Source organism: Nicotiana tabacum, chromosome 15, assembly GCF_000715075.1.
Source record: "Nicotiana tabacum cultivar K326 chromosome 15, ASM71507v2, whole genome shotgun sequence".
Classification (NCBI taxonomy): Eukaryota; Viridiplantae; Streptophyta; class Magnoliopsida; order Solanales; family Solanaceae; genus Nicotiana; species Nicotiana tabacum.
In genome coordinates this window covers 86,325,502-86,342,997 of record NC_134094.1, presented here as the reverse complement: position 1 = coordinate 86,342,997, position 17,496 = coordinate 86,325,502, and the positions used below count along the sequence as shown (strand labels likewise).

The 17,496-nt window shown below is 35.1% G+C and overlaps 2 protein-coding genes across 2 annotated transcripts; one reads left to right on the top strand and one right to left on the bottom strand.

Moving 5' to 3' along the window:
- Positions 1-8,289: 8,289 nt before the first annotated feature.
- On the bottom strand, positions 8,290-8,691 carry LOC107777812 (uncharacterized). The gene has a single exon (XM_016597961.2). The coding sequence runs from the start codon at positions 8,689-8,691 to the stop codon at positions 8,290-8,292; it is 402 nt and encodes a 133-aa protein (XP_016453447.2).
- Positions 8,692-12,885: 4,194 nt separating this feature from the next.
- On the top strand, positions 12,886-13,938 carry LOC107777813 (uncharacterized). The gene has a single exon (XM_016597962.1). The coding sequence runs from the start codon at positions 12,886-12,888 to the stop codon at positions 13,936-13,938; it is 1,053 nt and encodes a 350-aa protein (XP_016453448.1).
- The last annotated feature ends 3,558 nt before the right edge of the window (positions 13,939-17,496 follow it).

The following is a 17,496-nucleotide window of genomic DNA, read 5'->3' as shown; positions in this document are numbered from 1 at the left end:
AACCAAACACTTTCTTGAAAGTCGATTTTGTAGAAAAACTGCATTATACGCTGCCTCTGTCCAAATAATTTTGGGCAACTCCTTATCATGCAACATACACCTGGCCATTTCCACTATTGATCTATTTCTTCTTTCACTAACTCCATTTTATTCCATAGTGTATGGTGTTGTAAGCTGATGCACAATACCAACATCCTCGCAGAATGAATTAAATTCTGCTGAGGTGTATTCCTTTCCATTATCAGACCTCAAAGCTTGACTATTATAGCCACTTTGATTTTCCACCAAATTCTTGAATTTCCAGAATACACCAACGACTTCTGACTTGAATTTCAAGAAGAAAATCCAGCACATTCTTGAAAAACCATCTATGAAAAGAACATAATAGAGGCTACCTTGTAATGATGGAGTTCTTTGCGGTCATGCAACATCAGTGTGTACTAGCTGTAACTTTTATGAGGCTCTCCAGGTTCATTTTGGAAATAGCTTTCTGTGTTGTTTATCAAATTGGCAGGCACGACATTCTGTAAAGTTCACTTCCAAGTCGGGTAGGTTCTCCACCATCTTTAGTTTTTGCATTTTGACAAGTCCTTGATAGTGATAGTGTCCGAGTATCTTATGCCATAACTCAACAACATTTTCTTTTGCTGAATACACCATTTGCTCTTCCTCAAGTGGATCTAATGAGAAACTTCTGCCTCTCATTTTGACTTTAAACAAGTCTTGCCCCACGGGATCCTTGATCAAGAAATAATTATCTTCGAAATACAATTTGAAACTTTTTTCTACCGGTTGACCAAAGCTTAACAAGTTTTGGTCTAAATAAGGTACATAAAGAACATCATATATTGTTTTAGTACCTGATTGTGTCTAAATTGCAATGGTTCCTATTCCTTTTGCTGGAATATGACTGCCATTGCCTATTCTAACCTTTTTAACTCGAGTAGGCTTTAATTCCTTGAAGAGTTCTTTCTCGGAAGTGTCACGACCTAAAATCCCACCACAGGCGTCGTGGTGGCACTTAGTCTCTAAGACTAGGTAAGCCGATTATAATAATAGTTCAAGCCATTTTGTTTTATTCAATACAAGTGTCAACACTAACAGCGGAAATATTCAACAATCTCCCAAGACCGGTAATACTGAGTCACGAACTCTAACTGAATATATGGAATGATCTCGAGGACCGAATGTACAATACTGTTCGAATAAGAAATTAACAGTACAATAAAAATGGAAAGACCCCAAGGGACTGCAACGACCAAGCAGTCCTACCTTGAATTCTTGCGATCGTACTCTAATCTCTATCCGAATCTGATATCTCCAATACCTGACTCTGCACAAAAATATACATAAGTATAGTATGAGTACACCACGGTCGGTACCCAGTAAGTATCATGACTAACCTTGATGGAGTAGTGTCGAGGTACAGTCAAGACACTCACTAGTTAAATAACCAGTGTAATATAGCATACAAAAATAATAAAAAACAAATAGCAGTGATAGCAACACCAGTCAACTAGTGATTTAAATAGCAAGGCAGCAAGAACACCATAAATATTGCTCAAACGAATAATAAACACAAGTACATCCAATTAATCAAGTCCTTCAAAATATACATCTTTTATCTATTAGTTTTTCAAATAAAATTCTTTTGAATGTAATCCATACAATTAAATATATCCTGAATATACTTCCTTCGAATAAATATCTTACGAATATAATTCTTTCAAATAAATATCTTTCCAATTATAATTCTTTCAAGTAAATATCTTTCAAATATAATTCTTTCAAGTAAATATCTTTCAAATATAGTTCTTTCAAGTAAATATCTTTCGAATATAATTCTTTCAAATAAAAGTCACCATGTGACACCTCATTTAACTTTCCTGGTGTGAGAAATATATTCAACATATCACATCAAATGGCACGACAATACCTACGTGCACTTGTCTCATTCTCACCTAATATATATATATATATATATATATATATATATATATATATATATATATATATATATATGTAGATCAAATCAATTGGCACGACAATACCTGTAACGACCTGACCGGTCATTTTAGAGCATTTGCACTTTGCTCGACAAATTACGGGTGTGCGTAGCTCCTTATGATGTATTTTGACTTGTGTGAATCGTCGGTTTTGGTTTTCAGCTTATTCGGGACTGATTTGGAAGAATGATTCTCAACTAGGGAGCTTTAAATTTGAAAAAGTTAACCAAGTTTGACTTTTTAGCATTTGACCTCGGATTGAAATTTTGATGGTTCTGTTAGATCCGTTGGGTAATTTTGGACTAAGGAGCACGTCCGGATTGTGATTTGGAGGTCCGTTGTTGAATTTGGCTCGAAAAGGCGAAAGGTAAAATTTTAGAAAGTTTGACCGGGAGTGGACTTTTTTATATCGGGGTCGGATTCTGATTCCGGAAGTTGGAGCAGGTCCGTAATGTCGAATGTGACTTGTATGTATAATTTGAGGTCAATCGGGCGTGATTTGATAGGTTTCAGCATCGGTTGTGGAAGTTTGAAGTTTCAAAGTTCATTGATTTTGAGTTGATGTATGATTCGTCGTTTCAAAGTTGTTATGTGTGTTTTGAGGGCTCGAGTAGGTCTGTGTTATGTTATGGGACTTATTGGTATGTTAGGACGGGGTCCCGAGGGGCTCGGGCGTGTTTCAGATTGATTTCAGATCATTTTCCTTCATGTTTTCACTGCTGTGTTTTGTTGGTTTCTGGTGTCTCGGTCCTTCATCGCATTCGCGAGGCAATTGTCGCAAAAGCGTAGTGTATTCTGATGGCAGCAACAAATTGTTCTTCTCGATTGTGAAGTATGTCCTACGTTCGCATAGAGTTGGGGCAAGTCTTCTTCGCGTTCGCGTATGGAGGATCGCGTTCGCGTAGTGATGAGGTTGGCAGTTAGGAGTTGGAGCATTCTTCTATGCGATCACGGCAGGTGAGTCGCGTTCGCGAAGCCTTAGAAGCAGTGGTCATCGCGTTCGCGTGAGGTGTATCACAAATGCGTAGAGTCTTTTGTGGCAGTGTGAGTTTTATTCATCGCGAACGCGATGAATTTCCTACGTACGTGAAAGAGGCAGCCTGGGCAGATTACAAAGTACTCTATTTCGAGGGTTTCGACCATTTTTACATTTTGGGAGCTTTGGAGCTCGGATTGATGTGATTCTTGAAGTAATTTTTACCATATGAATCGGGGTAAGTGTTCTCTACTCGGTTTTGGTTATATTTTATGAATCTATCTTCATTTTTGATAATTGGATTGAGACTTTTAAAGAGGAAATTGGGGGTTTTGGCCTAAAGTTTCATAATGTGAATTTTTGGGTTTTGAGCATCGATTCGAAGTCGGATTTGAGTGAAACTAGTATGGTTGGACTCGTAATTGAATGGGTTTTCGGATTTTATGAGTTTTGCCGGGTTCCAAGGCACGGGCTCGGGTGTGAGTTTTGGCCGGTTTTGGGTTTTGCTTATGGATTTGATCTTTATCATTTGGAATTGTTTCTTGGGATTTATTTGATGTATTTGAGTTGCTTTTGGCTAGTTTTAAGCAGTTCGGAGGTTGCTACGCGTGTGACGACATTTTTGGTGCTTGGCTTGGCTTGCTCGATATTGGAATTTGCTTGTTCGAGGTAAGTAACTCTTCTAAACTTAGTGCTGAGGGTATGAAATCCCGAAATACGTGCTATGTGATTGGTATTGAGGTGACGCACATGCTAGGTGACGGGCGTGTGGGCATGAACCATGTGAATTGGGACTCTGTTATTTCCATGGCACTGTATAGTAGTCCTACTTTATTGATGTCCGTGTTTTTACCATGTGATAAAGTAATTGAGCTATCAATCATGCTAGATATCATGTTTAGGCTTTATGACGATACTGCAAGGACCATAGTGGTTATTCTTGCTGTCATTTCATTGATATTTCGTGCTCAGTCATATTCATGCATTCATATCATCTCTCAGTCTCAGTTGTTATTTATTGATACATCATATCATTGTTGTCGGGCTAGTTTCATGACATTGTGAGCCCGTGAGTGACACTGGAGAGATTGATGACTGAGTGAGGCTGGTAGCCTGTTTGTGAGGATATTGATACTATAGCACATGAGTTATCCGTACAACACGTGAGTTGTCCGTGCGGATCCAGATATTGATACTATAGCACGTGAGTTGTACATGCAACACGTGAGTTGTCCGTGCGGATCCAAATATTAATATTATGGCACGTGAGTTGTCCGTACGGATTATAGCACTTAGGATGTAGGAGCCCCTCCGGAGTCTGTACATACCCCCAGTGAGCGTAGGTACCTACTGAGTGCGAGTGCTGAGTGATTGGGAGGACTGAGTGACTGTGAGAACTGAGTGATTGGGAGGACTGAGTGACTGAGAGGACTGAGTGAATTGATTATCTGAGAGTATGCATATGGTTTTTATCACTGATTTGCATCGCATTTGGCATGCACACTTGACATACATGCATAGAGATGCATTTTTTCTCATGTTGTATAGTATCACGTCATTTATGACTTCTCATACATTTTGACATATGGGCATAGAGAGACATCTTACACTTTCTATATGAAAGAAAAATGAAACATCTTATTTATTGTTGAAAGGATTTTTGGAAAAAATCACAGTTTTCAAACTAACTCCTATTTTTGGAAATTTCGGTAAAAGATTTGGGTTTTCACTGAGATACTTGAAAAGCATGCCTATTTTTTGGAACTGTGAATGAGCTGAGCATTTTATTTCTGAGATACTTCTTTTGTTACTTGTACTATGCTGTTATGAACTGTTGTGGAATATTGGTGTTGGTCCCGACCTTTGTGTTAGCTCGTCACTACTTTCAACCTAAGATTAGGTTTGTTACTTATTGAGTACATAGGGTCGGTTGTACTCATACTCCACTTCTGCACTTTGCGTGTAGATGTTGGCTGCGGACGCTGCTGTGATCGATGAGAGCCAAAATTGAAGATGTACCTATGTTCTGGTTGTAGCTGCCTCTTATTCATAGTAGTCTTAGATCTATAAAACTCTGTTTATGTACTTTTCAAACAGATGATGTATTTACTTCATTTCAGCTTTGTAAACTCTATTCTTAGAAGCTCGTGATTTGTACTACCAGTCCTTGTGAAATATATAAGATTCAGATAATTTCTTTACTTAACTGTAGTATTAAATATCATTGAAATTGGATAGTTGTTAATTCTCTTACCTAGCGGGTTGGGTTAGGTGTCATCACGACTAGTTAGATTTTGGGTTGTGACAACACCCTTCGTGCATTTATATCTTTCTCACCGTGCATACATGTAACAGTACCAACTTGGTGGGAGAAATACCAATAATAATAAAAGAAATAAAGTGGAGGCACACACGAAGCAACAACGACTACAAGTCACATAGAAAATATAGGTGCACAATAACATCTCAAGATAAAGGCATGAATGTATACATGAAGAAAAGATATCACAATATAATGTATGTCTCTTGTCCTCGCCTGCAAGGAAACACCGTTCGTGCTATGAACATATGATAATATAATTGAAATGGCACGACATCACCCTTCGTGCTTTAACTCTCATCCTCACGTGATAATATAATTGAAATGGCACATCATCATCCTTCGTGTTTTATACTCTCAAATGGCATGGCATCACCCTTCGTGCTTTACACTCTCCCTCACATGACAATGTATATGAAATGGCATGGCATCACCCTTCGTGCTTTATACTCTTCCTTACCAAGTACATGTATATCATTAACAAGAAAGGTAGGAAGCATAAATAATATCAGGGAGAGTGTTTAAACGACAACACAATACAATAATTAATATCAAAATTTGCCCACCAGCCACAACCAACTCCAAAGATACAACAAAAATCAATTAATTTCAAAGCAAATAGCCCAAGGCTCCACACAACGTATATAAAATCTCAAAACAACAACAGAGATGAAAAAGTAACTCAGCATAGGACAACACCTTCTTTAATCCAAATATTTGATAAATAAATTAACGCCTCTTTTTAAGCTTATTTAATTAATTATTTGCAGATGAAAAATCCATAATGAAATTAATTCCAAGAAATATCAAATCAACAAACACACGGAATTCATATAAAAATCCAAGTGGAAATCACCCAAAATTATCATATAAAATACAAACTCGACAAACAAGGAATGAGGCATGACAAATAAAAGATTTACTATGTTCAAACAATTTTTTCAATTTAATACATAAGGGTGTCTATAAATTTAAACTGATATAATTTGCACATATAAACCAAGTACGTACTCGTCACCTTGCGTACATGGTTTTCAATCACATAATTTACACATAAGACTTAATGCCTAAGAGGAATTTCCCCCACTCAAGGTTAGGCAAGATACTTACATTTTTGAAGTTAGGCCGATGTTCCAAAATATCCTTCTTGCTTGAATTGACCTCTGGACAGCTCAAATTTATCCAAATTAATTGTATAAATTCATTAAAATTTATCGGAAATAATTCCGGATAATAAAACGTCAACTTAAAATTTTACATTAAAACGTCAACCAAAGTCAACACGGGGCCCGCCTCTCGGAATCCGATAAATTTTTCATGAAATCCGATCACTCATTCTGATACGAGTTCAACCATACCAATTTTATCAAATTCCGATAACAACTTGACCTCCAAATCATAATTTTTCGTTCTTGAAATGTTTTCCAAAAATCTTGATTTCTTCCATTTAAATCCGAATTAAACGATGAATATAACCATAGATTTATGAAATATAATCACATTTGGATATAAGACACTTACCCAAGTCAAAGTCTTGAATAACACCTCCAAAATCGCCCAAAAACCGAGCTCCAAAATCTCAATCGAAAATGGTGAAATGACTATTTTTGGTCCTTATTGTTTCTGTCCAGAAACGCTTCTGTGGAACAAATTAGGCATCTGCAGTCTCGCTTTTGTGAGACAGAATGCGCTTCTGTGATGATCACTACCCATCCAAAGAGCTTGCACCTACGGAGCAATTTTCGCTTCTGCGATGATCGCAGGTGCGCACACATTTGCGCTTTTGCGTTCCCTCGTCGCTTCTGCGTAGAAAACATCGCACCTGAGATTGCGCAGGTGCAGAAGGCTGTCCGCATCTGCGACCTTCCTCCAGTTCTGCCAGGTCGCTTCTGCGAGGTCGCACCTGCGCCTATAATTCCGCAGGTGCGATTCCAACAGGTGCTGCCCAAAAACAACAGAAATTCCAGCAGCTGTTCAAGTCCAAAAATCAACTCCGTTAACCTTTTGAAATTCACCCGAGGCCCTCGGGACCTCAACCAAATATTTCAACACATCCCAAAATATAATACGAACTTAGTCGAGGCTTCAAACCACGTCAAACAACGCCGAAATTATGAATCGCGCAACGAATCGAATTAAGGGTTTTCAAATCTTCCAACTTCTATAATTTACGCCGAAACGTATCAAATCAATCCGGAATAATTTTAAATTTTGCTAACGAGTCCTAAATGACATAATGGAGCTGTATAAATTTCCGAAATCAAAATCCGATCTCGTTATCAAAAATTTAACCTTCGGTCGAACTTTCCAAAATCTCCTATTTTTCAACCTTCGCCAAAATGCTTCGAATTGTCCTACGGACTTCTAAATCCAAATCCGAACATACGCCTAAGTTCAAAATCATCATACGAAGCTATTGACATCATCAAAATTCCATTCCGGGGTCGTTTGCTCAAAAGTCAACTCTTTCTATTTAAGCTTCAAAATGGAATTGTTCTTTAAATTTAATTCTGAATCTTCCGAAAACTAAATTCGACCACACACGCGGGTCATAATACATATTACGAAATTTTTCGGGATCTTAAGTTGCTGAATGGGGCGTTAATTCTTAAAACGACAAGTCGGATCGTTACAGAAAGTCATGTGATTTGTGCATCCGCTATCGATCAGCCAAGACTCGCTTGAAACATCGCTTGCAAAACACGATGCAACAAATAATTGATCTTCCTCTTCTTGATCTTCAGCTACATGTGCAATATTTTTTTGCTGAATGTTGTTCTTGCAAATCTTTTGATGATGTCCCATCTGCTGACATTTCTCGCACTGTTGATCTGGTCTTCTCCAACATCTGAACGGTAGATGACCTTTCTTTTCACAATGCTTGCAATGAGGAAAATCATATTTTGTTCTCCTATTATTCCTAGGAGAATCAACACTTGGATTTCCTTCTTGTTCAGGTTGTGCTTCTTTTTCTTTCCATTTTCACCCTAACTTGACTGAACTTTTGCAGGTAGTGCACCCTCGACAGACCATTCAGACCTCATAAGCCTTCTCTGTTCTTGTGCCTGCAAAGCGTTCAATAATTCTGCCAAACTAATTTTTGACAGATCCTTAGTATTTTCCAGCGAGGAAATAGTTGCTTCAAACCTTTCAGGGACTGTTACAAGAATTTTTTGAACCAATCTAGAATCAGAAAATTTAGAGCCAAGTAATCTTACTTTGTTGGTAATGTTGAGTAATCTGTCAGAATACTCTTTAATTGTATCTGAATCCTTCATCTTTTGAAGTTCAAATTCTCTGATAAGGTTGAGAATACGCATTCCCTTGATCCTTTTATCTTCTTCATATTCTTTCTTCAGGAAACTCCAGACCTCAAATGCCGATTTCATTATCATAATCCTGACAAAGATTTCTCGTGAGACTGCAGCAAATAACGTAGCTCTACCTTTGACTTTCTTATTTTCTTCTCTTTGTGATTCTTCATCTGCGCCATAGTTGAATTTGCAGGCAAGGAAGGAACGTCGTAGTCCTCCTCAACAGCTTCCCAGAGATCATTTGCCTCCAAATGTGCCTCCATCCTTGCTGCCCAGACATGGTAGCCTTCGCCATTGAAGACGGGTAGTGCAAGTGCAATGAAAGGGGTTTCTGAATCCATAGAAGAAGAAATAAAAATATGTGTTTTTCCTTAATTACAGGTCCCTCAAGAAGAGAGCTCGCATACCAATTTGTTGGAGTTTTTATAAGTTCTACTATAATTTTAAGAAAAAGAGGAAATAAAGGCAAGAAGAGATAATATTTGCCGGTGGAAAAGTAATATTCAGAACTGAAAATGGTGCTTTATAAATACAGAAAAAACTGAACAACTAGATCCTAGAATTAAGTAACTACTTAGCACATGATTTCATGATCAACACATGATTCCATGATCAACAAACTCCTAAAAATGAACAGCTAAGTTAAGAATACTAAAAATGTAAAACACGTTAGGAAAAACATTCAGCAGTTGTTTGACTTAATCTTGCAGTAACTAACTGAGGCAATTGTTCAACAATAATGACAAAATCAAATGACGCTCTGGCTTTACTATTAATTTCATTTTCGTTCACTTTTGGTAGATGTAGACATGAACCTTGGTAGCCATGGTGTATGTGTTTTCCTATGTTAAGCAGACGATTGCCACCAACACTGTATGTGTTTCTTCTATTAAATTGGTTGTATTAAAGGAGGAACATTTAGTTTCCAACAACCTAGTAGTTGTAGCCAACCTGCGTCTCAGTAAAGCTAGCAATGGTGGTGGCAAAATGATTAAAAGAAAGTAGTTAACTATCCGTATTATTCATTAAAAAACGGGTTGGATAATGAACTTTTTAAAACCGGATCAAATATGGATAAGAACCATATTATCCATTTAGAAAATGGATAATCAATGGATAATTAATGGGTTTAACTTTTACATTTGTAAAGCCTCAAATTGGGGGTTCCTCAAGTTTGAGAGACTAGAAATTCTACCAAAAGTGATCATATTCAAGAAATGCATGGATAATATGGTTACTCATATTATCCGTCGGTTAACCCGTTTTTTATTCTTATTTAATATGGGTCAGGTTAGATAATTTATTCGTTTTTTCATTACCCATTTTCGACCAGATATCCAACCCGACCCGCTCGTTTGCCACTCTAGCAATCTCCAGCTTGAACCTTGCAGAAGCCTAAATAAATGTGCTATTACTACTACTATATTTTCATTAGTAATTGACACGAAATCTACAAAAGGAATTAAGAAAGCTTTTTGGAACTTATGATCGAAAAATGATACGAGATTTGTATGAATATAAAAGCATGTAATAAAAATGAAATAAAAATATTAGAATTAAATTATTTCTAAATAAAGTATATAAATGCGATATTCTTTTTAAAACAAACTAAAAACTAATTAAAAAAATACCATATAAAATGGAGGGAGCAATTGAATTTGGCTAATTTCAAGAACAAAGAACCTTAATTATTAGGTTATAAAAATCACAGTTTAATGGAAAGTTTTTATGAAAGCAGCACCCTATATTCTATCTTTTGAAATGATAAAACAAGTGCTTTATGTATAGACAAGACTGCAACGGGGGTTCATTTTGACCCTCACAAAAGGGGCTATAATATAATGGTGGATTTCTCAAATCTTTCTTCCCCCTCGTTGTCTCAATATGTTTGGTGAAATACACTATAGTCCAATTTCCTTCTTATTGCAAGCTTGTACTATCATTTATGGTACAACAATTAATCTTTTTGGACCATAAAGTATTTCAAAACCAGCTTCATTCTGCGCTTCCTCATTGTTATGCACTCTCTTGATTTTTATTCTCGTTAAAGAAAACTAAATTGGAAAAACGTTCTTTAGTACTCCTTTAACTAAGCGATCTCGAATGGATTTTACTATTACTTCAAGTTTTGTACTTATTCAAAATTACAGATGTTTAAGGTTAAAATAACTCTGTGATTCTATCAGTAAAATATGTTAAAGTTTGCTGTTGGAAAAATATCTGATAATATAGACAAAGAACAAGAAGGAAACATAGAACAACTTATCGAAAAATATTACGTCGTGGCAACCCACTGCCTTGAAAGCGATTTCGAACCGACATGGTGCAAATCATTAAGATTGGTCGCTCCCCAAGGTTCCACAGCACCTCCAAACACGTACACTCGTGACTGGAAGTTTAGAATTTGCACAAAACAATTGCAACCTAAAGTTAATCTGTATAGTTACAGATAGGCAGGGGAGGGGAGGAATCGACCCCCACTCTCTTTTACTAGCTGTTTACAAACCGAACAAAGAATAATTCAATATAAAAAGGAGAAAGAAACTTTTCACGACCAATAAGAGAAACACATTTTTTCATAAAAGACAAAGAAGTAGAGAAGAAATTAAAGGGACCACAAGCTAACAGTAAAAAGGATCACAAAGGAATCTTTAGCTTTGCATTATCAACTATAAATAATACCAACATTTACTTGAGTCAAAACTATTACTATTACGTAATTTTTTTCCTTTGTATAAAATGAGTAAAACCGTCAACATTGCGTCCTCAAACAAACTATTATTTTGCCGTAAGAAAGAAACTTTGTTATGTAACCTTTGATTTCTTTATATGCATGGTTATTTTATACATCAACACCAATAATCTTCAGTTTCTTTCTTTTCCTTTTTTTATTAGAAAAAAGAAGAGCAATGTTGGTAGTATTACAAGTATATGCTCTAGATTCTAGTAATAGAATCGAAAATATCACCAAAGAGTATGATGAATGAACGAAATCATTTACCTATAAGAAGAACCGTAGAAGTATCACATTTGAGTATTAATATTAATAAAACTGATAGAAGATATTTTCTACTTTAACGTATCCTATGATACTATAATAGTATTAATCGAATCGTGTAAGTTTCGAATACATGACGGATTGTTAAGAAGCAAAAAATATCTTTTAGTTCGTAAGCTTAGGTTGTTCCCTCTACTTTTGAACTCGTACACATTAATACCGATAACTTACATATTTTAAATTTCTTCCCCTTCAGACCACCGACGCTCAGAAGCAAACCAACGTTCTCAGTTTGCTACCTTGCTTTTGCTGATATTAACACAAGTCACAATATTGTTTCATTGTCCTTTTTAAAAGTAATTAGAAAAAGAAAAATAGTTCTTAATGGTGTGTTCGTGATTTTGTTCCAAAACGGATAATATCATATCATGTTAAACGTATCTTTGGACCGTTTTAACTTAACAATTGGGACAATGACTCAATATCTTTTCTACATACTCTTATTTTCTAAATTCTTTGCCAAATTTTTTTAATAAGCTATTTCGAAAAAATATAATACAAAATTCACCTAATTACTAGGAGTAATAGAATTAATAGGACCTCCTTTTTCCTTTATACTTTTTTCTTTTTCAAAAGTCCTCTTCTTTTTCTTTTGGTTAATCATAGAGAAACAACATTTTTTTAGTCTTTAAAAGTCATTGTTTTAGTTTTTTTTTCAAAAAGTGATCTTGAATAGTAAAATTTAACCTCCTCTTAATTCTTTAGTCCTTAATCCCCCACCCCCCAAACACACACACAGAGCTAGAAAGCCAAACATAGCGAGATATATATATAGGAGTAGTATATATGGAGGAAGATAGAAATCTATATATAGAGAGAGAGCAAATTTAGGAGAAAGAAAAAACAAGAAAATGGGAAATAGAGCAAATGCCAAAGAAAAGAGGAGTAGCAGCAGCAATGAAGGTTGGGGAATGGGATTCTTCTTCATTTTCTTCCCAAAGGACGATTCCGCCATAATCACCAACAATGACGACAACAAAAAAAACAGTCTTTTTTCCATTAATACTTCCCTCAGGTCCTCCAATTCCACTCATCTTATCTCTAAAGTCCAATCCACTATCTCCATTTGCGCCCTTTTCATCTTCATTACTCTTCTCCTCTTCACTCTCTCCACTTTTGAACCCTCCACTTCTCATCACTTCCCTTCAAGAAAACACCCTATTTCTTCCAACAACAAATCAAACTCATCATTTCAACATGCATTGCAAGGAATGGGTTCTTTGTACATAAAAGGCACCAGAGCCATGAATCATTTAATTATAGCTCATCTAACTGAGTCTGTCACTGTGAATGAACTTAAACTGTTCTCAAGACTCTTCTACAGGTCGAAAATGGCACCAAAATCAGACCTTTTATTCATATTTCCATCAAAGTCCATTCTTTTTGAAAAAACAATTGCTGAAGAACACAACTCATTCTTGAAAATCTTTTATAGCTACCAAAAGAACAACTCAACATCCGATTTCGACACGACCCATTCCAAGATTTCCAATAAGAAAGCGAATGAAAGCGCAGAGCCCATCTGGGGTCGCAAAATTCACAGCAATTTCAGTGAAGAAAATGACATTACTGAGTCAACTCGGATGAGTTATGGCTCGGTTGTAGGATTCTACGCTGATGAACTTGACCCGGAAAATTCCTTAACCGGGTTTTTAGATAATGTACCCATGAGTTTAAGAAGATGGGCGTGTTATCCAATGTTATTAGGTCGAATCAGAAGAAATTTCAAGCATATAATGCTAGTAGATTTGAAGGAAATATTATTACTCGGTGACTCACTGAGTCGAGTCAAGAATCTGGGTCAAGACTCGGTTCTTGTTTCAAGAATAACTCACTCTAATGTACTATCCAAGCATGGAAGAAAAAAGTTGGAAAACATTCAGTCCAATGGTAAAAGACAAGCCAGTTCAGCAATTATTATTGGAGGAGCAAGAGGCGTTCGACGATTATCGAATGCAATGTTAACAGAAATTGTACGAGAAGCATTGGAGCGTAAGAAGAAGAACTCGGTTACTGAGTCTGTTCTGTTTAATCAACTCGTTGGAAATGAGTTTATACTGAAGAATGTGGAGTTGATTTTTGGCGAGTCAATTGCTGAACTGAGTTCACTGACTGAGTTGGATAAAAATTCAGCTTCTTCATTAATGTTTATGTCTCAATCTTCAATGGTTAGGCGAGGGAATAGTAATGTGGATGTTACTTCTTTTTTTAAAAGGTATTTGCGTTCATTTCCTTTGGATTCCACAGCTTATGGTGATTGTTAGGAACTGAATTAATTAGAAAAATAGGGAAATTATAGTTTTACGTTTTTTTAAGGGCATTTTATACTTTGTAGTATTTGTTCATAACAGAATTTCTTCAATTATATTCTGAAAATTTCGTGTTAATGAGATGGTACTTCTATGCTATTCGTTTTATGTTTCTTACCTGGAGAGAAATAGGGGGAAAGGTTAAATTACTTATTGGTTGATTGGGTTACATGCTAATTTAAAAAGAGATACGGAAAGATCATTTATGCGATGAATAATCAATGAAAAATTTGTTATGATAAATAGTAATAATATAAGAAGACGATTTAGTATTATATATATATATATATATATATATATATATATATATATATATATATATATATATATATATATATATATATATATATATATATATATATATATATATTGAATATAATATATGTCAAGATATACAGGAATTACTTTGCTTTAAAATTATGTGTACAATGTACACCACCACAAAAGAACCCACAACGATCAGGTGTAGTTGTAATTGTTGCATTTGCTGCAACCTATTTGATACTATAAAAGTTTATTCTTAATTTTATAAGAGAGAAAATACCATTTACTAGTTGCTGCATTTGATATGACCTACTTATTTGATAGTATACTATGAGAGTTTATTCTTAATTTAATAAGAGAGAAAATAAAAAGACACGTGAAACATCCACTTTGCATCTCACTCATTTGAAATGATAATTTTGATTGCATTATTCTATTTATCTTACATTTCAAAAGTTTTGTAAAATTTCTTAAGTCCGTGTTCAACAAATATCTTCACATAACATGAATCGGGGCAGTGGCAAATTCAAACAAAAGGGGTAGTGTGTGTTTGGGAGGAGGGAAGCACATTGATTGGAACCAAATTTCCACCGCGTTTTTAACCCCCTTTTGACAAACTCCACAGAAACATATGAGAAAAAGGAAAACGCAAAGGAAATAACGTGTGATTTTTTTCTTTTATGCTTTTACACTTTATTTCATAACTTATTTTGCCAGCCTTTTCCAGCCAACCAAGCGTCTTGACATCTCTAGCTTTAAGTTTGACATTTAAGAATGGTAAGGGAAGTAAAGGAGAAAAAGGAAAGGACCAGGAGTTAACTGAAGGCTTGGAACTCAGTACTCGGAGAAATACTAATAAAATACATATCAAAATATTTTTAATGGTACGACTGTATAAATCCGTCACGTGGACTAATACTACAATTACATATTACATAGGAGTTAAAACGACAAAGAGAAATGGAGTGTAGGGAAAATGTGAGCAACACCCATGAGATTGCTTGTGTAGATACCATTAGGGTTGTACGTGAGGCGATTTGGTTCGATTTTTTATTAAACCAAAATCAAATCAACTATGTCGATTTACTAAATTTATAATCAAATAAAACCAACATAAACTCGGTTTTTTCGGTTTCGGTTTCGGTTTCGATTTTTGTCGGTTTTTTCGGTTTCCTCGATTTTTCGGTTTTTTTTCGGTTTTCCTTTTTAGTTATATTATGCTTGAAAAAGAGATCAAATAATCACCAATTGTCCGCATGATTACTATTCATTAAAATAATATATATGAGGAATAACAATTATTCGTATGAATCATAATTTCAAGATGTATTCCACATCTATTCCAGTGGTAGTTTCCATCTAGAAAGAGAATCTCTACACATAATAAAATATTCGAATAACTTACTGAAATTTAAAGAAAAATAAATGAGCAAAAAGAGAAGTTCGGAAACTTCTCAAATTCAGGTTACTTCTTAGAGAACCTTTAACATTAAGCAGTAATTTCATCATAAATATAAGTACAATATTAGAGTGAAAGAACACAACTAGTAACATCAAATTTCAGGACCAACAATCTAAGATAACAATTATACCCAAATTTAAAGGGACAAAATAACATAATTAGTTTAATCAAATACTTTAGCTTACCAAATTATATTGGAGTAGTAAGACTAATATGTAATTACAAACTTGAACAGTGGCTCGGAATTGCAAAGAAGGAAGCTCGTCTTGAAATGGATGGAAGGGTTTTATCTATTTGGGGTTCTTTGACTTTGGAGTTGGAATATAGGAAAGATACGGAAGAATGAAGACAAAGAATAACCTATTTTATTGTCTTTTCTTATTGGGTTTTAGTTTGGGCTTCAAATTTAGGTTGTGTAGTTAGAACTTAGAATCTATTAAGTGGATAGTGAATTTATAAGCCCACAAATAAATAATATCTCAAGACATTGAAAACTATAAATTAAATTTAGAAAATACTTAAAAATTTGTATATATATATATATATATATATATATATATATATATATATATATATATATATATATATTATGTCGGTTTGGTTTAGATTCAGTTTGACTTTTTTTTTGTTAATACCAAACCAAACCAAGAGTGATCGGTTTTTTATTTTACAACACCAAACTAACCAAACTAAACCACAAGTCGGTTTTTTTCTTCGGTTTGACTTGGTTCGTCGGTTCGGTTTGGCTTGACGGTTTGGCTTGTACACCCCTAGATACCATACATGTTAGTCTCTGAGTTCGAATATAAGAAAATAGCCGTGGGGTTGGTAATTAAGGTCATTAATAGTTACGACTATGAAAAGAATAAATCAAATTCGTTATTACACATAATTTGCTATTATTGTCTCAACCGTTAGAAATCACTCACGTAACAGGCAATTAATAAAATAAATGACAGTGACGGGCAAGAGCTAAACAAGGCAAGCGGTTATAAGAAATAGCACTATTTAACCCCCCCCCCCCCAACTTGTATCCCATAAAAAAATTTATCAAGTCATACTGTCAATTATCATTATTCTTATTGTTTTCTATTATTGGAAGAATATTCTTTCCTACTGGAAGAAAGCGACAATCATCAATGAGATTTCTATTTCCTTATTATCTCAGTTTAATTCTTTATTATCATTATTCTTTTTTCATACCAATTATATTTGAAAAAGTGAAGTAAATTGGTTGCTAGAAGTCTGCATTATTCTATTAATTTGCTTTAACTTCAAATACTACTTTTTGGGTTATACAAATTGGTTCTGTTACTAGGAATCTAATAATCATTTCACTTTCTATTTATATATTATCTTTAACAACAAAATTATATTTGGAACTGATCAAATTACTCAACAGGAGAATGGATAATAGGGATCTATCCCACATAATTCACCCACATATTCTCCACAACGTCCACATGATCACTCACCCGATGGACCTTCTAGTCGCAACATTGAGCAGCAACATAAAGAACAATCAGGTTTGCATGACGATTTGAAGCAATTTGCCGCTCAGCAGATTGGTGAAGCTTTACGAGCTTTAAGAGGCAGTGTGCCAAAAATAGTTCCAGCTCCACCACAGTTAATACAATTATAAAAGATCCCAATTTGGGGCTTGAAAACTCAAGGAGTGAAGAAATTCCAAACAGTTCTGGAGCGAGAGGTTCAGGTACGCCAAATAATCCCGATTTACAAAAATCTAGTTCTAACCTTGCAGAGACAGCTCAAGGACAAAATGAACG